This window comes from Emys orbicularis, chromosome 1 (genome assembly GCF_028017835.1).
Source record: "Emys orbicularis isolate rEmyOrb1 chromosome 1, rEmyOrb1.hap1, whole genome shotgun sequence".
In the NCBI taxonomy this organism is placed as follows: Eukaryota; Metazoa; Chordata; order Testudines; family Emydidae; genus Emys; species Emys orbicularis.
This window is the reverse complement of record NC_088683.1, coordinates 224,692,615-224,717,260: the sequence shown is the minus strand read 5'-3', so window position 1 is coordinate 224,717,260 and position 24,646 is coordinate 224,692,615. Positions and strand designations below refer to the sequence as shown.

Genomic DNA, 24,646 nt, shown 5'->3' with positions numbered 1-24,646 from the left:
TGCTGGAGTGGGGGAGAGACCCGAGCTGCAGGGGGCAGTTGGACAGCCAGCCATCTGAGCCAGATGACTCCTCGGAAGCAGGAGGTCCCCTCCTCCCCCCTGCTCCACGTGAGCAAGAGCTGCTGTTCCTGCCCCCTCCCCCTTTCTCCCCGGAGCAGCTCTGGTAGGGTGACCAGACAGCAAGTGTGAAAAATCGGGACAGGGAGTGGGGGGTAATAGGAGCCTATATAAGAAAAAGCCCCAAATATTGGCACTGTCCCTATAAAATGGGACATCTGGTCACCCTACGCCCTGGCCACTCGGACTGGGACTCTGGGAGCGTCCTCCTGTCTGCTGGGGGGGGGGGGGTGATGTCGGGGGTGTCCCCTCACCCGTGCACTCAATTTCCACTGAGCTGGGGTGACGGGACAGGGGGAATCACTGTGTGTGCTGCTGCCTCTCTGGGTCTGGAGCTGGTGGCCCCTGCTTGTGTCTGAACACAAGCCTTCAGGCTCCTGACCCTCAGTGCTTTCTTAAAGAGCCAGCGCACTCCTACACTCAGGAACACACACATTCCCCTCAACACACACTCTGTCAGACACACACACTGACACACACTCTCTCTCTCTCCCCGCAACTCACACACAACACCAGGGCTCCCTGCATTCAGGTCACTTCCTCACCTGGGCTGTGCTGAGGCATCAGCAGCTGCTGCTCTCCTGCCCTCTCCTTATGCAGCCTAGGGGGTGCACGGGGCAGAGGAGCATCGGTCCAGTGGGGGAGCGAGCAGCAATGCCAGCTGCTTTGTGCATCCAGGTGGGTCAGTTTCCCCACGTGGGTGCAGGAGGGGGATACAGGGATTAGGGGCTCAGGAGGGAGGTGCAGGGGGTAGAAGTGAAGGGGTGCAGGGTTTAGAGGCGCAGGAGGGGAGTGCAGGGGTTAGGGGCGCAGGAGGGAGCAGGTATTGGGACACCAGAGGGGAATGAAGGGGTTGGGGTGAAGGGGGCATGCACAGTGCAGGGGTTAGGGGTGCAGAAGGGAGGTGCAGGGATTAGGGGTGAAGGTGGCACAGTGCAGGGGTTAGGGGTGCAGAAGGGAGGTGCAGGGATTAGGGGTGAAGGTGGCACAGTGCAGAGGTTGGGAGGAAGGGAGGGTGGGGAGCCCATGGGGGACCAGGAGCAATGGGGAGCACCATGTCCATGGGAGCAAGGGGCACCAAAATGCAAGTTCACCCAGGGTCCCATAAAGACTCTATGGTTTGGGCAGTGATGGCTTGGGTGAAGCTAAGGGCACGTCTTCACTACCCGCCGAATCGGCGGGTAGCAATCGATCTATTGGGGATCGACTTATCGCGTCTAGTGAAGACGCGATAAAATCAATCCCCGATGGCTCTTCCGTCGACTCCAGAAATCCACCGCGGCAAGAGGCGGAAGCAGAGTCGACGGCGGCGCGGCAGCGGTCGACTTGCCGCCGTCCTCACAGCCAGGTAAATCGACCTAAAATACACCACTTCAGCTATGCTATTCACGTAGCTGAAGTTGCGTATCTTAGGTCGACCCCCCCCCCCCCGTAGTGTAGACCTAGCCTAAGAAAGACGGTTTAACTGTAACAGAAATAAACATGTTGATATCTGGGTATCCAAATATGAAAGCTTTAACCCAGCTGCTAATGTATTTCTGATTTTTTTTATTGTTTTATATGGGTATAGTTACACCATTTATTCAGATTAGACTTTAGATGGAGCTAGGTATACAATTGTAATAGGTTATAATATTACACATTACTAGAAAAAAGTTGTTTTGATTTTTTTGAAGAAAGAAAGAAAGAAAGAAAGAAAGAAAGAAAGAAAGAAAGAAAGAAAGGCATTGGTAAGGTGCCCCTTCAATAAAATCATTAACATTTATAACAGGTAGCAGATTTTTGACAGAAGCAACAGAAAATCTGTTAGTGAAAGGAAGAAAAAAATAAACCTTAAACACCCAACTCAAGTTAAATTCCAGCCATAAAAATATTGAAAGGAAACCTGAATCAAAATCAAAATGTGAAAGTCACTCAAGAGAGATACTATTATAAATCTTAAATGACTCATCTGCTCACTACCCATACCTCACGCTATGTCATCTCCAAGGGAGAACCCCACTGTGACATCACTACACACACCTACCAATTAATCAGAGTGGTGGGGGAAGTGTCCAGGCACATGGGGATGTCCGTGTCAGTGCAGCTTCAACTTTTTATGGCACTCCCTGCATCCTTTGTATGCCCCACCCTCCCATTGTTGAAAATCCAGACAGGAATTCGATACCCTGCTCCGATTTGTACATTCCTTCGGCTCTGCGTCGCCTACACCCAACCTCCTCCTCCCTCCCGATCAGCTGCTCAGCTCGCCCTCGCACACCCCGCTCCAAGACCCTTTCCCGCTGCCGGCTCGCCACGGTGCATTTGGGGAAGGGGAGTTTTGCTGCAGCTCAGGGCAAAGGGCAGGGGAAGGGCACCAGCTTCAGCGGGGCTTCACTTTGGCAATGGGCATGTGCAGACACTGTGCACATGCCCATTAGGGCCGCATGAGGCCGGGCGGATTCTGCTGTTCCACCGGCAAAGCCCTCGCACAAGCCGCATCCTGAGAGCGGCAGAGCCAGACAGGGGGGAGACCCACGCTCGCACTCACACGCGACCAGACAGGGCGGGTGGAGGAATCGCCTAGACGTTTCTGGCTCCTGCTTTCTCCAGCGAGCGACTCCCCCGCTGCATGTGTTGGCCAAGCTAAAGGATCGCGTGATACCAATGAAATACACAAAACTGTATCTCTGTGCTGATCCTGTGTCGGAAACAATGGGACCCGCGGCCGCCGGCGTGGGGCCCAGCCCCCAAAACGTGCTGCTAAGAGGATTTTTGGAGAGGTGAGGCTGGAAACTTTCCGGAGGAGCGTGACTGTACCAGTGACATGCCTGGCTCCCTCCTTCCCTGAGCGCCTGAGGATTTTCTGATTGGCAGCTTGTCCCTTGGAGGCTCGCGGCGGCGCTGTCATGGGGCTGACATAAAGCGGTATCATCAGGTCCTCTTATTTCAAAGTGGGCTGGGGGGGCCTCCATTGACTACACAGGTCTTAGTCGTTTTGATTTGCAACCGATCCGCTGTGACTTCTTCCAGCCAAGTTCCCCGCCCGACAGCTGCGGGAGGCGGACAGCAATGCAGCCCACCCGCTCCCGCGGCGGCCGGGACATTAGGAGCCGCGGCTGAAGATGGGGCGAGGAGGCACCGCGGCAAGCCGCCGGCTGCCCTGAGGACTGACTGATCATTTTCTGGGCGGGGGCAGGTGGGGAGGCAGAAGGGGGCGGGGGTGGGGGCCGCCATCTGAACAACTTGTGGTGGGAAAGCAAGGACGGCAACTGGCCCTGCGCTCCACGCGTGGCCACCTCCAGCCCCTCCGGGTCACGGGGCGCTGGTGTGATTCCCTCGCAAGCGGCGATTCCCTGCCGACCAGCGCGCTGCTTTAAAACCAGACGGCGAGGAGTGTGTGGCAGCGGGTGGGGGACTAGCCGCCTGAAATCCATTCAGCACCGCCCGGCTCACACAGGGGATCTACAACCGAGCAGCCGCAGCACACACACACACACCCCCCCGCGGCCCCCACCGCAAAGGATCCGGCGTGTGCCGTGTGGGGTGTGTGTGCGGGGGGTTGTTGTTGTTGTTGCGAGCACGCCTCCCCTAGCCGCTCCATGAGGGGGAGTGGGCGCTCCACTCTCCTCGCTGCCTGCGCGGGCTTGGAGCAAAGGCGGCAATCAGCGGCCAGCCCCCGCCTCCCCGACAAACTCGGCTGTGGTCTGGCGGCAGCCGCGGTGGGCTCGGGGCTTCTGGCGCTCGCCCGTGCTTCCCTTCGCCGCCCCAGCCCCGCTGCCCTTGGGCGTCTGCTCTCCAGAGCCGGCTGGCGGGTGGAAGTCAGACAATGAGGCGCTGGGAAACTCCTCTAGGGCACAGCCGCGTTCCGGGAGGAAAAGAGCCTTAGCAGCCCCCCCCTCCCCCCTCCCCCCCACCCGAGCGCACACACCCACCGAGCGCCTCGGCTCGGCCGGATTTTTTTGCCCGGGTGTATTTCAGGCCGGTGGGGCAGCTCCCGTCTGCCTGGGCTCCCCCGATGGTTTTGCCTCGGCTCCGGGAGAGCTTCAGATCGCACCTCGCCCTCCTGAGCTCCCTCTGCACTAGGATGTTGCGGCAGGTTTTGCACAGGGGGCTGAGGACGTCTTTTTCCAGACTCGGCCACTTCATTGCCAGTCACCCGGTGTTCTTCGCCTCCGCACCTGTGCTGATCTCGATTTTGCTGGGCGCCAGCTTCAGCAGGTACCAGATCGAGGAGAGCGTGGAGTATCTCCTGGCCCCCAAACACAGCCTGGCCAAGATCGAGAGGAACCTGGTGAACAGCCTTTTCCCGGTGAACCGCTCCAAACACCGGCTCTACTCTGACCTGCAGACCCCTGGGAGGTACGGCAGGGTCATCATCACATCCTTCAGGAAGGCGAATATGCTGGACCAACATCATACTGATCTGATCTTAAAGGTAAACCGCTGCTGTATTCCCAGTTATTCACCTCCTGCACTCCACACCTCATCTCTCACTCCGTCCCACCCCTCTTCTTCGATCCAACCTTCCCCACCCTCCCAATCTGTATTATAATAACTCAGACACTGTCCAGATACACATTTATGCCTGTTGGGGTACGCCCTACCTTCCATAGACACTGTGTGTCTTGTGAACACAGCTACTAAGTCACATCCCTGCAACAGTTGGGATGACTACTTATTTTAAAGGAGATGAGAAATCTCCCTTATTTGTGGATGAAATAACCTAGACAAAGGTGTGTATTTTTGTGAATAAGGAGCTCAGGGCATTTTGTTAAACAATTCTTCCAGCACTCTTTATTATTCTTACAGTCATGCCTGTGAGTTAAGCTCACTCTGAATTCAATAACTGTTTTTGAAGTTTGAGTACAAAGCTGCAAACTGCTTGGGGAGGTGGGGGTGGTTTGTATGGATTGCCAGGTATGGACTGTCTGTGACTTTTGGGTACAGAATAGCTTGAAACCTCCACTTCATGGTTCTTGGAACCAAATTACATACCAAATTGATTATTTTTAACTGGTAGTATTTCCTCCTCCACTCATCCTCACAAACCTTTTTTTTTTTTTTTTAAAGAAAAAACAGCCTGGTTGTAAATTTGAGGCATTGTGCAGTTTGTGATGTACAGGATCAAGTTACATTAGGTTGCATCTTGTCATATCATTTATGTTTCATGGAATATGATGTAATGTGACATTTCATAGTACAATTTAGCCTAACATGTCAGAAATACGAATTTCTTTAATTTCACTATCTGGTCTAGACTGCAATAGTTTTGAGTAGGTTTTGGGGGGCGGGGAGGGGGAGAGAAAGTAGGATGGTTGCAAAAATTGGGCCGCAAAAGGGTCGAGTTCCAGAAAGAAAGAAGAATCTCTGGAACATTTGGAAATATTCAAGGTGTGGCTCTCAGAATCTACACACTTTTAGCATTAAACTGTAGGACTGCATGTTAACATTGTTCCCCTGTGGAAAGCATAAAGACTGTCAACATTTTCTATTTGCTGAATGTCAAACCATCAAAACACACAAAAGATAATGTTAATGTGAACAGTAGGGAGTGTCTTTCCTAAAATGAGAAAATAAGTAAAAATATATATTCTGACAGAGTTCTGGGAGAGTTCACTCTTTTCACTAAACTAAATGCGTTTCAGTGGATTAATTTTTCTTATTTCAACTATAGTACTATTGCACTGATCCACTCAAGTATTTAATATTTTTCCTTTTTGTTGCTGACATATCGACAAACAGCAATCAGCAAGTAGATTTAATGAATGTCGTCTCAGTAAGTCTAGTAACATTTCAGTGGTAAATAAGAAAACTCCAGAGAAGACAATTTTCATTCCTTCATTTTCCAGTTTTTCTGAACTGCATTTGCATCCAGGATGTGCATATTCATTCAGTCACAGATTAAAAATTATAATGGATTTTTCCCCTGTAGTGCTATCTCTAGAGATCTGTAGTTTAATCAATAGACTAGTGACACACAAATAAATGTTACTCTGAATCTTTCCACAAGCAAACTTCTGCATTAGATTTATCATATCAGGGAGAAAGCTATTATTTAGAAAGTTCTGTCAGTTTTAAATGCTGCCTCTTTTTTTATAGCTGGAATGTGCCCACAAAATGATTATTTTTCGCTTACTGAGATCATGATTAACCACGCTATTGTCATTTGACTCCATTTACTTATTGTTAATCTGACATCATCAAGCATATAAAATACATTTTTACAGAAAATACAAAATATGTTTGTTTTAATTATTGGTCTGTTTGTGGGCAGACCCAGGCACAGACAGCAGCCTAAAGAACCCTGTAGATGGCTAAGGAGATTGGTTATGAGCAGTGGGTCTAAACAGATCAAAATAGGAGGCGGAGCTCACAGCTCTCACTCTTATGTGGTCATGCGGCATTGCATCATCTTGTGGTGACAGGGCGCAGCAAGTGAAAGAGAATGAGAACTAGATGTAGGTTTTTATGCTGTACCTATCACCACTATATCTGAGCACCTAAAGGAACAAGAGCATAAATGTAATCTGAGGGGAGTTCATGTTTCCATGCAGTCCAAAGCCAGTCAAACAAAGTACTGTGACTACATACAGTGTGTGTGGTGGCGAAGTGCTCACCCCACCTGTTTTATAACCGCTGCCACATAGACATGATCAGGATAGAAAATGTGTTTAATAATGTCCTGCATTTTAAAAGGTTAAGACATTTCAAAGAGAGAATTTGAACAAATCATTGTGCATTGTTTGTCTTTCCTTCTGTAGAGGAGGGAAGTTAGCCTAGGGACAGGGCTTGCTTTAGAGCAATGCTTCTCAACCAGAGGTACGCGTACCTCTAGGGGTACACAGATGTCTTCCGTACATCAACTCATCTAGATATTTGCCTGGTTTTACAACAGGTTACATAAAAAACACTAGTAAAGTCAGTACAAACTAGAATTTCATACAGACAAAATGAGAAAGTAAACAATTTTTCAGTAATAGGGTGCTGTGACACTTTTGTATTTTTATGTCTAATTTTGTAAGCAATTAGTTTTTAAGTGAGGTGAAAGTTGGGGTACGCAAGACAAATCAGACTCCTGAAAGGGTTACAGTAGCAGGGCCGCCCGGGGGGGGGGGGCAAGTGGGGCAATTTGCCCCGGGCCCCACAGGGGCCCCCACGAGAATATAGTATTCTATAGTATTGCAACTTTTTTTTATGGAAGGGGCCTCCAAAATTGCTTTGCCCCAGGCCCCCTGAATCCTCTGGGCAGCCCTGTACAGTAGTCTGGAAAGGTTGAGAACTGCTGCTTTAGAAGAGGCAGATAGGAGACTTCAGGATGGGACACCTTGTCTTCTCAGATCAGTTGCTGCTGCCCCAGCTACTGGCTGTAGCACTGGGAGTCACAGAAACTCCCCAGCCAGGCACCAGCTGCTTCTGCTGCATCTCCTCCAGATCCCCCAGCTGATCAATCTTTATCTCACCAGCCAAGGAGACAGGGGAGAGCCTTGGAGTGCTAGTGCTCCCCCACTCACAAAAGGAGAAGAAGGGGAGCTTTCACCCTGGTTTTAGCAGAAGGATAAGTGTGCTCCCACACAGTCACCCTGGTAATGATATGAAGCATTTCGTCTGGTTGGAATCAGAATAAGGTTGATAGTACTAATAGTTACCATCTAACAGCTTTTTGGTGGCCTATCTAAAATGGTTTGGTGGTCTCTGTCCAGTTCCCAATGGACAGATGTCCACATCAGGGAAGAGGGGAAGGAGAAACTATCTTCACAATAGGCACTGAAGGACACCTTGTTGGCAATCTGGGAAGTGAGGTATGAAATGGAGAATAGAATGGAGTCTGAATCACCCTGTCACTGGACCAGTTCAGACAATGCTGCCAAACCTAGAGACCCATCCCCCCCATCCCCAATGGGCATGTTGAGTGTTAGTGTGGTGTAGGTGCTCACGCCTCAGAGCCAAGTACTGCTGAATATAGAAGCTGCTACACATTTACTAGCAGTTTTGTGATGACAACTCAACTAGTGCATTCTAGAGAATCAGGCCATCTTGCCCTGTATTACAGCCTGGCTTGGACACAATGCTGATTACCCTTTTCCTATTTAAGAGGAAGCCTCCATCCACTGTTCTCCTAACTCCCTTCACAAACGCACAAACCAGTTCTAAACACACTGCTTGTTGCCTCCCCGAACTAGCACAGAAATTACAAAGTAGCAACAAAATAGCTTTACGAGCCTGTGAAATTCATGAAATGTCTCGTCCCTCTCACATCACATTGAGATAGAGAGATAATGGTAGTAGGGCAGCACAGGAATTTTATACTTCCATTGCCTATGCTGTGCCTGTTCAATAGTTAAATACAGGGCACTGGTATCCTGCATTGTCAGTCCAGACCCTTTTTCTCTCCAAAATTCACTATTTTGTGGAGAGGAGAGAGAAATATAATAAAAATATAACCAAAGATACTGTTTTCACATTTGCACCTCAACACACACCTGCAAGAAGAAAACATTATTTGGACATTTGGTCCAAATAATCATCCAAAAGTTCAGAGATCTTATGCAAAACTTCTCCCATTCTCTTTAGTCTAGAAATGAAGCTGAAAATACTGCAAGAGCTTCTTCTATTTTAGTAGGCATTTCCACTTGCAGAGGAAACCAGGAAAATTAAAGGCACACAAAATCTGCAAAAAACACTAGTCAGGCACTTTAAAAAAAAAGTTTGATTTAGATTCAGCTGGAGTTCGGGTCTTTTGTTTGAACCTCTTTGCTCAACCCTAGTCACAGTGAGCCCACTGTACTGCACATTGATTTTAATTTAATCTTTGTTTCTACTCTATCTCTATTATTATATTTATAAGAAACACTATAAGAATACAGTATTTTTGTTAAATTTAAAGTGGTTTAAAGTTAAGGTAAAAGAGTAATGAACCCTAACATGCCTTATAGCAAAAAGGGATTTTATATTCATAGTTGTGTATATACAGATATAGAAATGTTGAGTTTTTGAAACTACACTAACCTCACATTTTTAGCAGCAATGTTTATTTACCCCTTCTTTCACATAGCCTGCCATAGTGAGAGATAGATATTTAAGTAAATATCTAGATATATGTGGAGGTAAAAATTGGGATAAAATATTTATTTCTGAAATTCATAGCTCCTACTGATTAATAAACAGTTTAATTGCAGGGTTTTTGTACCATTGTACTCCCCATTGTTATTTGGTTGTTGTTTCTTTAATAGCTTGTTATTTAATTATTTCATATGTCAGTAAACATCACATCTGCATATGGTAGATAATATTTTCTACAATTTCCTCATTCACATTCTGGATGGATAGTTTCTACAGATGGTGAAACTCATGGGGAAAATAATTCCGTTACGCTCCCATGTTTGCGTTATCTTTAATCATTATCTTATAGATATACTGCATATATAGGAAATCATTTTTGAAAGTCAGTGGGGGCTGCTGGTTGCTCAGCACTTCTGAAAATAAGGCCGCTAGGATTTTGGAGCGTAATTTTAGGTACCCATTTTTGACATCTTAGCCACCTCTTAGCTATAGTTAGTTACTTTTACTAATACAAACACACACAAACGTACAAGAAATATAGCTATATGACACTGCATAGGTATGTATATAGCAAATTTTAACTATTTTGCCCAAAAGTTGAAAAACAGTTCTAACCATGGACAAACTGTGTAGTGAGTTGAAAATAAAGGGCCAAATCATGCCTTTCGGAAAAGGCTGAAGAAAGAAGGAAAGAATCCTAATGTAAGAGGAAAATATATGAAAGAAGTGGAAGTGCAAGACATTTGTCATAACAGCACAATGTCATGAGGTTAAAATGTGCCTTATGCAAAAACAGAGTGGAATTAAGAGCTGCAGGTAAGATCTGGGCACAGCCAGGTGAGAAAGAAAAATACATAGGAACATGGTACAAGAACAGCATGGAAATACAAGTGCAGAAACATCAATGTCAGCATTTAACTTACAGTGACTTCTGTGTGTGAAAAGAACAAGGAGTACTTGTGGCACCTTAGAGACTAACAAATGTATTTGAGCATAAGCTTTCGTGGGCTAAAACCCACTTCATCGGATGCATGCAGTGGAAAATACAGTAGGAAGATATATATACACAGAGGACATGAAAAAATGGGTGTTGCCATACTAACTATAACGAGAGTAATCAGTTAAGGTGGGCTATAATCAGCAGGAGAAAAAAACTTTTGTAGTGATAATCAGGATGGCCCATTTCCAACAGTTGACAAAAAGGTGTGAGTAACAGTAGGGGGGGAAATTAGCATGGGGAAATAGATTTTACTTTGTGTCAGAAGCAGATCTGTCTGTACTAGGAACCATAAATTTCCTTGCTGCCTTTAATTCACAAAGACCTCTAATTTACTCCCACACATGTGCCCCAGTATCCCCTTCTCTCACCACTTCACAATAGCTCCTCCAGGTACTCTTTGCCTTAAAGAGGTCCCCTCTGCACTCCTCCTTTGGCCCTTTTGATGATTTTCAACAGCAGCCACTTATCCCTTCCGTGGGATGGCAAACATCATGGCACAACCTCAACAGCATGATGCCTTAGGAACTGAGTGGCTTCAAAGGCACAGAACTTTGAGTAATGCTCCTCTTCCAGCGGAGGAGATGACACGGACCAAAGTTTGAATTAAAATGATCATTGGTGACTTTACAGCTTGTGACTGACTCCTTTCCCAAACAGAAAGACAGTTTTATTTGGGCACTTGCCATATATAAAGGCACATACCAAGTTGCCAGCCTACCTTAATAATGACTCAAGAATTAGAATAAGAATTGGGGGGGGGAGGACCTAAATCTTCCCACCTGAGTGTTAAAATTGCAGCATTTTATCTTAGCTGCAGCACAAATGTTCTTCTTTCAGATGCTCCAAACAGGGATCTACCTTGGCTCTGCCCCAGGTGCCTGTTGGAGCAACAGGATCTGAAACAGGGTAGCCAAAATGAAGCATGTTCAGCTCAATGTAACACACATTCAAACTGAATTGTCATGACATTGGTTGAAATGAAGATCATATTAGATTAGAAAAGAAAATGATGCATAGCAGTCTCCTTGGATGTGGAGCCACTAGGAAAATGGATGGAAATATGTATAGTGGAAAAGCACACATTCCTGCTAATACTCAGTTCTTAATGTAAATAATAGTAACTTAAGTAACTTTCTGTATTTTGAAAATCACTGAAGGATTTTAATTACATTGAAAATTGTTTAGTAGTTTGGGACAAATATTCTGCTCCCCCCTCCCCCCCCATGTTTTGTGCAGATTACAAATACTGCTGGTGAAAACATGATTTACACCTACCTCTACCCCGATATAACGCTGTCCTCGGGAGCCAAAAAAGCTTACCGCACTATAGGTGAAACCGCGTTATATCGAACTTGCTTTGATCCGCTGGAGTGCGCAGCCTCCCCCCCCCCCCCCCCCCGAAGACTGCTTTACCGCGTTATATTCGAATTCGTGTTATATCAGGTCGCGTTATATCGGAGTAGAGGTGTATTTAATTAATTGTAATGTCTCATTCAGAGACTTTACAGTCTGGGTGAATATATATAGTCCAGTATCCCATACTGTTTGTTTATTGCATATTCTTAAGTTACAGGTGAATTGCCTTTTAGTCTTTAGTGTTTCCTTATGAACTGTTATGGTCTGTTGGTTTCATCCATCTGCTTTGTATGCAGGTTACAAATGCATGCTGGAAGTTCTTGTGCAAGACACTGCTTTCCATCACAGTGGAACCAGGGGTTCTCAAACTGGGGGTCGGGACCCCTCAGGGGGGTCACGAGGTCATTACCTGGGGGGGTCGCGAGCCGTCAGCCTCCACCCCAAACCTCACTTGCCTCCAGCATTTATAATGGTGTTAAATATATTTAAAAGTGTGTTTAATTTTTGGGGGGGTTGCACTCAGAGGCTTGTGATGTGAAAGGGGTCACCAGTAAAAAAGTTTGAGAACCACCGGTGTACACTGTTACTCTAGACACACAAAAGTGAGGCTGAGAGCAGAATCTGGCCCATTATGAAATGTTTATGGCACAGTTACACGTCTTTCCCCTTCATCCTTCATGTGTTCATGTTTTTATAATGAAGAACCTTTATTTAAAACATTGCTGAAGATTCAGGGCTCATTTCTGTCCATATTTGTACAATATGCAAGGTATTTCCCCCTGTAAATTAAGAGAGCTGTGTAAATCTGTTCTCTCACTTAATTCAGATGGATGCATTCCTCTTTACTGGGACAATCTTCTGAAAATATTCAATCAAAAAGCACTATGCAAAAATAGATGGAGATCATAGAAAAACAGAAGAACTTTACAGTAGTTCAGTAGAGGTTTCTTCCTCTTTTTCCTTTCCATTGGCACAAGTTACCCATAAAAATTACCAACAAAATAAACCAGACAAAGGCAACTTTAATTTACAATGAAACTATAGGCTTAAGTAGTGTTGCCAACCGCAAGCATTCAAAAAATCATGAGATTGTAAACAATAATACATTTGGAGTTCTTTATTTGCCTTCTGGGTTTTAAGCTTTGCTCCACAGCCAGGAAGGTATATGTTTTTTGGTTTTTTTTTTTTATGAAAGTTGAGATGATCAAATAATCAACATGACTTCAGGAGCTTGGGCTTTAAAAGAAACACCAAATATTGTGAAAATCACAATACAATTGCAGGAGTTGGCAACATGTAAGGTCATCTCCAATACTGACCATCAGATGCCCATTGATCCTGGCATTTAGAGACTAAACAAATTACAGTAAAAAATATATTTGTGATATGACATCGCAAAGATCAGACTCTCATAACAACATATGTCCCTATATTTGTCAAATTGCTCATGTTATAGGAGGAAAATATATCCATCTAACTAATTTTATTTAGCTAGCTATTTATCTATCATAGGTCAAGTGACACATCATAATCCAGTGTGGTGCCATGTATTGCCACCCATAAAATATTACACATCATAATTTGAAAACAAAACCAAAAACAAATACATTTTTGAAACCCATATCGGAAAGCAAGCTGCAAGCATTGTGTGAATCAGATAAAGTACAGTTCATGCATTGCCACTATCTAAATTATGTCTGGCTAGTTTTACACATGCTTAGTTTTAATAATCTGACTCCATTAAAGTCAGAGTCTCTTTAATGGGAGTTGAATTAGGCCTTAAGAGTCCAGTTGATTTTTGGTAACTCATTTGCCTGGAAGTAAATTTATACCAGCCTTAAAACCTGTAACAGACACAGGACTATCTGTGGTTCTTCAGCTGCTTTCCCTGTGCTGTTCAGCCATGGCTTTGATCACAGTACCATGTTGCATAGTATGGTTTTACAGAATTTCTTGGAATGCATCATTTTGCAAATGAATCAGCAGTTTCAACCCTTTCATCTGGAATATAATTTGTTTACTTTAAAGGGACATTGCTAACTTGACTTTTAAAAATATATCTTTTGATAGAGCCCCATTTACATAGTAGGTGCAGACTTCTATATCGGAAAGTTCCTTTTTTAAAAGGGGGGGGAGATTTTTCCCCTTTCTGAGTTGAAAAGGGTCTTCTGAATGGGCATAAGAGCAAAACCAAACTCTCCCTTTTCTCCTGAGTACACCCCTGACTGCTGCCTCTTTGCTTTCAGTTCCAGCGTTGCTGTCACTGATGCTACTGGTTAATGCCCTCTTGCAGTTCCTGGAGAAGGACTTCACCATCATCAGAACAGTGAAACTGACTGTAGAGAAAGGTCCTTATTCTCAGTTACTCCATTCCTGCACTTGAGGCAGATATGGGGGGACTGGGAGCCAAACATAACTTTAAACTACCTTTGCATTTCCCATATTTGGAGCTATGCAGGGACCTAGATGATCACAGTGGTCCCTTCTGGCCTTGGAATCTATGAATTCGTGCCCTGCCCAGCCCCTGCCCTAATGTAAGTTATAGAAGCCTTACATTCTATTTCCCTTTGACTACCTATAGGTCTTGGGGAGCAGAAATGTGGGGGGACTGGGAATGTGAATTTCAGTTGACAATGTCCCTCTAAGCAAGAAGACTAGAAGGGTGTCAATTATTATTTAATTTGTGACAGGTGCACTTTCAGGTACAAGAGCAAAACCAGCATGCTATCATGGCTGAAGTGATACTATACAATTCTCATGCACAGTGCTTTCCTGCACCAGCTATATACTGGGTTCTAAAGTTACACTGTTAGTTAACTCAGAAACCTGTACGCCATGACAAACCGGCACTACTGGCCCTTTGAGGATCTCGGATAAAAAAATATTTGTGCGGATTATATTCATATTACTTCTGTTCTCCCTTTCTAGGTATTAGACAATTAGGGATGGGAAAACTGATTAGGAATAAAGAAGACTGTCTGACCCATCCTTAGTCCGAGCTTCAAATGTCACATCTTTTTAAATCCTTATTACTCACCATTAAACTACTTTGCAATGTCTAAATTTATGCTAATGCTGTCCCAGTTAAACAGTAGTCACTACTATTCGCTAAACTAAACACTTTTCCAAAGGGATGTCATAATATACCGTGTTCAAATGAAGTTGTATATAGTGAAATCATTTAAATTAATAGCACCTTTCAGCACAAAGCACTTTACATATTCTATATCCTACAAAACAAAGAGGTTGGATTTCTGCTCTAAATGAAAAATTCAATGCAAATCTAACAATCAAGTTCCTAAAATGCCTTCATATAAGGAGAGCCATGGAACTACAACTATCTCTGGGGAAGAGGGCAGCAGCCAACTGACACACAGGCTGATGGATCAGTGTGGAGAGGGAGATATTCTAGGATGCTGCTGCACCAAATCAAACTTTTCCCGAGTGTTCCTTAGTATTCACACACAAGCAAGAGTGGTTTAGTTTGTAAGATCTGTTCTGAAAACAGCACATAGTAAACTGCAGGGTACTGAATGTATCTGCTTCCAGGATGAAGGTGTGAGTCAACCTTCTTTATGGCTGAAACAGTGCTCAGTGCATGTAGGGGGTGGGGAGGATATGAAGGGAAAGGTGGTTTTACACCACTTTTTCACCCATCGCTGATTCTAGGCCAGGTAGGGGCCAATTTGGCTCTTGGCACAATTTAGAGCAGCCTCAGCGCTGCTCTAAATTGCACCATCTTGTAACAACCTTCAAGGGCCGTTATATTATCCAGGGACTGCCAGAGCACAGTGCACTCTGGTTGCTCCCTTTCCTTCCCTGATGCATCCCTGGCACGTTCCCTATGCTGGCAGAGTGGGGAAGACCAATAGCCATCTCCAGATTACTTGAGCCTTCTCCTATCCCATCTGTCTGGCTAAGCCAGCATTGTAGCCCATTTGCTCTGCCAGTACAGCAGAGAAAAGACCATACTACATGATATGATCTGGTCTCTGAATCAGAAATGATGGCCTCCAGGGAGCATGAGTATTTCAAATACCATGTTTAGCTACTAGCTTTTTAGTAAAGATAAACAGAATTGTTGGCAGTACAAATTATTTTCTAACCTAAATAAGAGAAGATTTCAGACATACAAGCAAAGGAAATTCAGCAGAGTTGAGGCAGAATAGGTAAGTAGATACAGAGAGTAAATAACGTATTATTTTAAATTATATATTATATATATTATTTTAAAATCTATATTAAAAATAATATATATTATCATTGTTTGGGGGGTTAAATTGCAGCATCCTACTCTGTGCATCCTTCCGCAAAGATATCAGTTGCTAATCTAATGCAGGCAGCAAATAATTCAATTTTTAAAAATCTTTTATTCTTGTCAGCTACACTTCTATAAATGGCATTTGTTTTTACAAAAATAGTTGATGAAATATATTTACTGGCTGCTACCACAAAAACTCTAAACAGATATCTACATTTGATTTCAGTAAATCAAAACACTTCCCTAACACCATAACAACATGAAGTTGAGGGATATATCCCTGAAATAACTGTTGCATTAGTTTTCTAACAGAGCAGAAGCCTTTCAACTTGGGACAGTCTCAGAAGACATTCCCTCCTGTGAAGATTTCTATTTTGTTTTGCAGGACTGTTGTGCAAAAATCTTTAATCACAAATTCCTATTTGTAATCTCTCCATGAGGGAGAACTTAGCCTGCTCACTCTGGTTAACATTATATCCTTCCAATCCTCTGGAGAGGTTTGTTGGTTCATTTCCTTTTCCCAACCTAGCTTCACATTGTCAATATTGCTCTATAATTTTACAGAAAATTAAAGCTACTCAAATGCAAGTGAAACAAGCCACATAATTGCAAGACAAACAAGTTCAATGGGCAGGAATTTTGTATCTTCTTACACATATTGTTTATATCATCATAAGAATTGCAGACAATTTCAACTAGATTTATCCCGGTACTGGACTATGTAAGATAATTACAAGATAATCAGATCGCTGGTAAAATAAATAATACATGGTATGTGCATTTTTCTACAAATATGGTGAAATTCTGGCTACCCTGAAGTCAAGGGCTTCCAGTGACTTCCAGAGAGCCAGGATTTCACCCACGGTGTTTAGACAGCTAATCCATCTCCACCACCAGAGCCTGCAAGCTCCATTGTTATTGTGGGTACCTTCTCTCATTTTCTTTTTCAATCACAGTTTTTCTTCTACAGAAAACGTGTGTGCTAAATATTGCCTCAATTCAGTCCCTTCACTGTCTGTATAAACTGAGAATCTCCCACTCCCTCGGGATTCCGTAGATAGCAGCACATCTAATATAAAGAGGAAGGGATGTTTTTCTTCCCCAGGACAGTGCTTTCTGTCCTGCCAAGCAGCAGGTCAGATTATAATTACTCGTCATTTAAAAAAAATTAGAGACATTTCTAATTCAATCTCTCAACTCATCAGTAAATATGTGTTAATATCCCTGCTTTACAGAGGAGGAAACAAGAGACTTTCCCAACACCAAAGAATCATGAGAACCAAGATCTTTTGATTTACTGCCAAACCCCTGCACCTTACAAGCAAGTCATTGAGCTTTTCCATATGTCAGTTTTCCTGTCTTTAAAGTTGACCTAATGAGAACACTTTGCACCTACAGAGGGCTTTTCCATCTATAGATCTCAAAAATGGCAAATGTGGTCAAGCAAGCATGAGTAGACAGCTTTTATAGGCTATACCCACACAAGACTGGATCCTTTTTTTCTGAGAGGAACTGTACTCGAATGAATGAGACATGGATCTATAATCTGGTTCTGTTCACAGCTCTGCCACACACCAAGTGATCCTGGTCAAGTTAAGTCAGCTTTGTGCCTCGATTAACCCATCTGAAAAATGTCAATAAAGATATTGTTGGCCTCATGCAAGGAGTGTTGTGACCCTTCACAAAACAGGGATTGGGAAGTATATTGAATTATTAAAACCAGTCAGAAAAAGGGATGGAAATTGAACTTGAGATATTCTGGCTCCCAGCCCCATGTTTACTACCCTACACTTCAAGAAGCCAAGGGGTCCCTTTGATCAGATTCCATGTTTGATCATTTCAGAGTAATTCAGGGGCCTATGGAGTGTAGCACTTTGAGCTAGATCCCCAGTGAGCCGGAGCAGTGCACCAGGAGAGGAAGGGAAGGACACCTTTCTACCTTTCTGATTTTGGCAGCTGCCAAAGGCCAAGCCAGCTCCTGGTGCAAGTTAGAGCAGCCTCAGCACTTTTCTAACTTGCACCAGCCGATGATGGCCCTCAAAGAGTGGCTCTGTCAGCCAGGATTGTCAGAGTATATGACATTCTAGCCCAAGCCACTCCCATACCCTGTGTAAAGAGTGGCTATCGTACGGCTGGCTTCTCATGGAATCTTGCCTCCTTAAGGCAGGTTTAAGTACCCTTTACACCACTACAGCAGCACAAAGAGGACTTAACTGGTGCTGAAGATCTGGCTCTATAAGCTTATCAGGGAACCATATGCAAAATAAACAATATAGTTTGCAAAGCGTCCTAACACGGCCAAGTTAAAACATTTTTTCACCAGAATACCGAATGGGCCTTCACTATACTTAAGGCTATTCCCCTACCAAATTTCAACCTTCTAACTGCACCTGTTTTAACTGGAAGCTGGTTCAAAAGAAGTCACAAGATTTTATTTTATTTTTCCCATGGGGACAGTGCAATTTTTCCACTCTTTTCCTCTTTCAAAAATAACAGCCTTTTTTGCTCACATTTTCCAGAACAATTCACTTTTGGTCAGAGATTAACCATGGAAACTTTCAGCCTAAACAGTACGCTTCAGAAGGATACAAGCACCTCGGAAAAGGAGCTGGGATACAACTGTAATGATAGCAGGCCCCAACCAGCAACTCCTAAAGTAAAAGGTTTTGCCAGCTAATATGTTCTTCCAGGAGGCTCTAACTTCTGTTTTTAGCCTCCCTTATCATCTCAACTGTTTGCTGTAGTTTGGGTGGATAGGACTACTGTTCAATTAATGCCAGATCGCTTGGTCATGCTATCCTGACAATCCTGGCACTTAGGACATGCAGCTGTGATCTTTCCTTTGTCCTGAGAAAGGGTTAACCCTTCCACTACCAATCAACAGGGCCTACTACACCTCACCCTAGTGGCACATTGAAATGACCCGTCATGTTGCTTTTCTGTACTGCATTCCTGATAGTTGTCTGATGCAGTGGTCATTTAGCAATCCTGATTGTTATTACATTGCCATAATGTGGTTGGTCTGTAGCTGTCCCTTTTGCTTCACTTGGAAATGAAGCATTCTGGTTTATTGGAATGATATTTTGTTTTGGGAGAGGGTGAACAGCAGGTGCACCTAGCATTTATAGAAGTCAAAACATAATTGAGTTATGAGTAAAGGACATTGGGGGGAAATATCAGTACTTTAATGCATGTTTTGCATTTTTATAATGTGCTTACTATTAATATTGTAGCAATTAGAAATGTTTTTTTTGTTGCAGAGATTAAATAGGAAATGGACTGAGATGACAAAGCTGCTGTCATTCTACCTGCTATGGTGCACAGTTAACTGATGAATAATGTGTGTGATTTTTCTCCCCCTTACAGTTACACTCAGCTGTGACCAGGATCCAAGTTCAAAGACCTGGTTTCAATTACACATTTGCCCATATATGTATCCTGAATAATGACAAGACTTGCATAGTGGATGACATAGTGCATGTACTGGAGGAGCTAAAGTCTGCTCGATCTTCTAATCGAACTAATTTTGTTATCACATATCCAATCACTCACTTAAAGGATGGCAGGGAAGTGTATAACGGGCACCAGCTTGGCGGGGTTACCGTGCACAGCAAAGATCGGGTGAAGTCTGCAGAAGCCATCCAGCTCACCTACTACTTGCAGGCGATCAACTCTCTGAATGACATGGTAGCAGAAAAGTGGGAATCCATCTTTTGTGACACTGTCGAACTTTTCCAGAAATCCAACAGGAAAGTCAAAATGTATCCCTTCACTTCGTCTTCGCTGAGGGAGGATTTCCAGAAGACGAGCAGGGTGTCAGAACGTTACCTGACCACAGGCCTGGTCCTTGTGGTCACTTTGGCCATACTCTGCTGTTCTATGCAGGATTGTGTCCGCAGCAAACCTTGGCTTGGCCTTTTAGGGTTGTTAACGGTGAGCTTAGCCACTCTGACTGCAGCTGGAATCATCAATCTGACTGGTGGGAAATACAATTCCACCTTCCTGGGAATTCCCTTCATCATGTTAGGTAATTATCTCATTCTATTTTTTTGTGGGGGTTTCTGGTTCTTTGACGTATTTCATGGGCAGCAGAAAAGAAGCCAAGCATCACTGCATGAATCCCCGTACCCATTCACTGTGAAACTGCAGTGTACTTATCCTCATCATGAATTCATCTGGTATTTGTAATAATAATGCTTATGGACATTAAAAAAACTCCACAGGGACTTGATTGTTCTGTAGCACCATTTGGTATGACATTCTGCTCATGTGGTAGATAGAGACAAGTTTGTGCTAGTGAAGTATGTTATGCAAGAGAGGGAAACCAATAGCAGCTTCTCTGTGGAAATTTGATTATGTTTTTTGGTACTCAGCTTTATAAGGAAACCTTTGCACAGGTCCCTTCTGTGAAATTAAAATATCAGCTGCCTTGGTAAATAAAAGGGGCACTTTTCATTTACAGAACAATAACTGTACTCCCCTTGAGTACACACTGTTGTTTTATCATGGGCTTATATTTTAATCAGTCTGTTTAGGGAATAAATGCAGTAGTAGGCAGTTTCTTTGTGGCATTTCACTTGAAAAATGAATTTGCCAAGACAGTTTAAGTAGCAATATGCACTGCTAAGTTGCAGAGCTCTGGCTCTTGCTGACCAGGCCAGCTCACACCATTCAGCATCAAGCCCTGCAAATGATTGAAGTATTGACAGACTATGAAGATTGTCCTGTGCAGACCTCGGGGCTGGTGGCATTACCACCAGGATTTCTGTCTGTCTCTATTTTTATACTCCACTCACCCACCATAATTTTTTGGGTATCAAGACAAGGAGAGTCAGATTGTACCTGATCTGAAGTCAGTGGAAAGACTTTTATTGACTTCCGGGGGCTTTTGATTAGGCACATTTTTGGGGAAACTTGGCACTATATCAAAGCAGGCAGAGGACTTCACTAGTGGACATAAAAAGATAGCTGGAAAGCTCATTCCGTTTGCTTTTGCATTTAGTTCATGAATGGTAGAAAAACTTTGTACACTGCAGGTGTCTGATATGTCCTTGTTCACAACATTATTCATTTGTGAAGAATACCTCATGCATTGATTTGATAACAGTTTTCCCAGCTGAAAATCAGTGTGCAGTACTACACATTTTCAGCACAAGTGGATCTCCAATTACTAAGTCACATCATGTAGTGATGTTACATGTTTCAGTAGGTTTGTTTTATATTCAAAACTAGGCCCACTATGATCTGCATATAATATACTTGTGCTCCTGACATGTTTAATTAAAAGGATGTTACATTTTATAAAGCAGCCATTTAGGTGCAGAATATACGTAGTGGAAAGTAAGTAAACAGAAAGCCGACCCTCAAATGTCACATCAGAGGCAGCATGTAATTCTGATTTTCAAATCACATCCAAAAAATTAAAATAAAATGTAACATGATCAAAAGGAAATATCTTGCAGGAATTTTCAATCAAAGGGAGGCTAGCCATCTGCCTTGTTTTCTTATATTTTACTTTATGTAATCTAAAAACGCCTTGATCAAACTAAGGAGATTATGCAAAATATCCTGTTTTTCTGTGTGTGTTATAAAGAGAATATTCACTGCAGAAATTAAATCTAAAAGTCCATCCATAGAAATGAAAGTATTTTGCATGGAGTGACTTTGAAATATAAAATGTTAGCTAGATTAAGGGATCAAAACTCACACTGCTTAAAGACAGCCTTTCACATTTTTAATTAATTGGCAAATGAATATGCTGCGATCTGCACTTCTTATGGGGGTCGGGGGAGGGGGCACAAAGTTAACTATGGTAAGTTTGAATGCAGTGTTTTTGTAGCTGAGTTGGTTGCAGGATATTTGAAAGATAAGGTGGGTGAGCTAATATAGTTTAACTCTAGATCTCCTTTGATTGCCAAACACTATAGACCAAAATTATTTTTTAATTCAAGTGTATTACTATTTTTTTAGGAGTGAGTTTCTAGCAAGTAATTAAACTTTAAATAACTGCCAGAACCTAATAGCCCATTTCACTTGAATCCTCCATATGCTTTGCATGGATTAATATAAACTCTTGAAAATCAGACATGGACATGAAGGACAGATGTACATTTTTTAATGAGAACTGATTTAATCAAGTGGACAATTGGAAACACATTTTTTTTTCTTTTGACAGCAAAGTGAAGCAGGACATAGAAAGATTCTGCACAGATTTCAACAAATATTTCACATATATACATTTAAAAAATAAAGTCTCCCACTAGGTAACTGAAAGCTAGAGGTGCAATCTAACATTGATTGTAGTCAATGGAGATACTCTCATTTAACTTCAACAAGGACTAGATCAGACCCTAGATTTACTGACCTTCAGAGAATATAGGATTTCTGGTCTGTGGTTTAGTGTGGTATCTACTACTTACCCATGTTTTCTTAGCTGAACATGGGTTCCCACAGTAACAGTGGCCAAAAGAGCTAGCGCGATCCTGGGATGCATAAACAGGGAAATCTCAAGTAGGAGTAGAGAGGTTATTTTGCCTCTGTATTTGGCACTGGTGGAATACTGTGTCTAGTTCTGGTGCCTACAATTCAAGAAAGATGTTGAGAAATTAGAGAGGGTTTCAGAGAGCCACGAGAATGATTAAAGGATTAGAAAACATGCCTTATAGTGATAGACTGAAAGAGCTCAATCAATTTAGTTGAACGAAGAGAAAGAAGGCTAAGGGGTGACTTGATTTCAGTCTCTAAGTATATACTTGGAGAAAAAATATTTCATAATGGGCTCTTCAATCTAGCAGAGAAAGGTGTAACACGATCCAGTGACTGGAAATTGAAGCTAGAGAAATTCAGACTGGAAATAAGGTACAATTTTTTAGCAGTGAGGAAATTAACCATTGGAACAATTTACCAAGGGTCATGGTGTATTCTCTATCACTGACAGTTTTTAAATCAAGATTGGATGTTTTTTCTAAAAGATCTACTCTAAGAATTATTTTGGGGAAGTTCTGTGGCCTTCTGTGATATACAGAAGGTCAGACTAGATGATCACAGTGTTCCCTTCTGGCCTTGGAATCTATGAATCTATGATCTCATGACTACAAGCAAAAAGTTGACAGAAAAAAATACTTATTCCTGATTCAAATCCTGATCTTACACAGCTGCCACTATGCCACCACTGTGATCAACTACAGCTGGTCAAATAATATTTCTCAAATAATTTATTCATAACATTTCACAATATTTGTCCAGTTATTCACTGAATGTTTTTAGATGATTTTCCCAGTTACATACAGCCACACTGATAATTTAGGTTTCAGAGTGGTAGCCGTGTTAGTCTGTATCAGCAAAAACAATGAGGAGTCCAGTGGCACCTTAGAGACTAACAAATTTATTTGGGCATAAGCTTTCGTGGGCTATAACCCACTTCATCAGATGCATGGAGTGGAAAATACAGTAGGCAGGTATAAAAATACAGCACATGAAAAGATGGGAGTTGCCTTCTAAGGTGCCACAAGTATTCCTCATTGTTTTTACTGATAATTCAGGCAATATATGTGCAAAACATAGTATTCAATTAATTGTGTACTATTTTTAATAGATTATTGACAGATCCTCCTCTTAATTATTTACCTCGTGTCGGCCTCAATCCCCTCCTACAGTGAACAATCTGTAGCGCAGAAAAGGTAGCTTCAGTTTCTGTATTTATTGAATTCTTTGCCTCACTAAGTCTTGATTGTGGTGATGGCTTTTATGTTGTGGACAGGCTTCTTTACCACAATTAGGATTCATCAATTGCTTATTAAAACAAAGCAGAAATCAAATAAAGTCATTGAAACCAACAGGCTTCTGAGATATGCTATTCAGTGAGATTCAGCACTAGTCAGTAGTACAGCAGGAGCCTCTCCACCTGGTCCCAAAAGGGCAGGGTTCTACTCTCACCATATACAAATGAGGTTTTAGGGACAGAGAGGACAGGAAGAGCTGCAAAGGTTGGAATCTTATACGGCACCGGCGAGGTGCTGTCTCAGCCATTGAGCTAAATATGGGAATTTTTGCAACAATCTTTGTTTTCACTGTGAACATTTTGCACAGCTCTTAGTTAAATGACTGCTTCTTGGAGCAGCCAGTCCTGGAACCCACAACAGGAGAGACAATTCTTGATTTAGTCCTAAGTGGAGCACAGGATCAGGTCCAAGAAGTGAATATAGTTGGACCGCTTGGTAATAGTGACCATAATATAATTCAATTTAACATCCCTGTGGTGGGGAAAACACCACAGCAGCCCAACACTGTAGCATTTAATTTCAGAAAGGGGAACGACACAAAAATGAGGAGGTTAGTGAAACAGAAGTTAAAAGGTACAGCGCCAAAAGTGAAATCCCTGCAAGCTGCATGGAAAGATGCCATAATAGAGTCTCGACCTAAGTGTACACCCCAAATTAAAAAACATAGTAAGAGAATCAAAAAAGAGCCACTGTGGCTAAACAACAAAGTAAAAGAAGCAGTGAGCGGCAAAAAGGCATCCTTTAAAAAGTAGAAGTTAAATCCTAGTGAGGAAAATAGAAAGGAGTATAAACTCTGGCAAATGAAGTATAAAAATATAATTAGGAAGGCCAAAAAAGAATTTGAAGTACAGCTAGCCAAAGACTCAAAAAGTAATACCAAAAACATGTTTAAGTACATCAGAAGCAGGAAGCCTGCTAAACAACCAGTGGAGCCACTGGACGATCAAGATGCTAAAGGAGCACTCAACGACGATAAGGCCATTGCAGAGATACTAAATGAATTCTTTGCATCAGTCTTCACAGTTGAGTATGTGAGGGAGATTCCCAAACCTGAGCCATTTTTTTTAGGTGACAAATCTGAGGAACTGT

At 42.9% G+C, this 24,646-nt stretch overlaps 1 protein-coding gene across 2 annotated transcripts in view; it reads left to right on the top strand.

Moving 5' to 3' along the window:
* The first annotated feature begins 4,114 nt into the window (after positions 1-4,114).
* Positions 4,115-24,646, top strand: part of PTCHD1 (patched domain containing 1) — a 43,870-nt gene continuing 23,338 nt past the window's right edge. The window contains exons 1-3 of one of the 2 annotated variants that reach the window (XM_065423252.1): positions 4,184-4,534; positions 19,143-19,169; positions 19,335-19,803. In XM_065423252.1, coding sequence (XP_065279324.1) covers positions 4,184-4,534; positions 19,143-19,169; positions 19,335-19,803 — 847 coding nt within the window. Of the gene's footprint in view, positions 4,535-19,142; positions 19,804-24,646 lie in introns of both variants that reach the window. The other variant, XM_065423251.1, reaches the window with a different exon arrangement.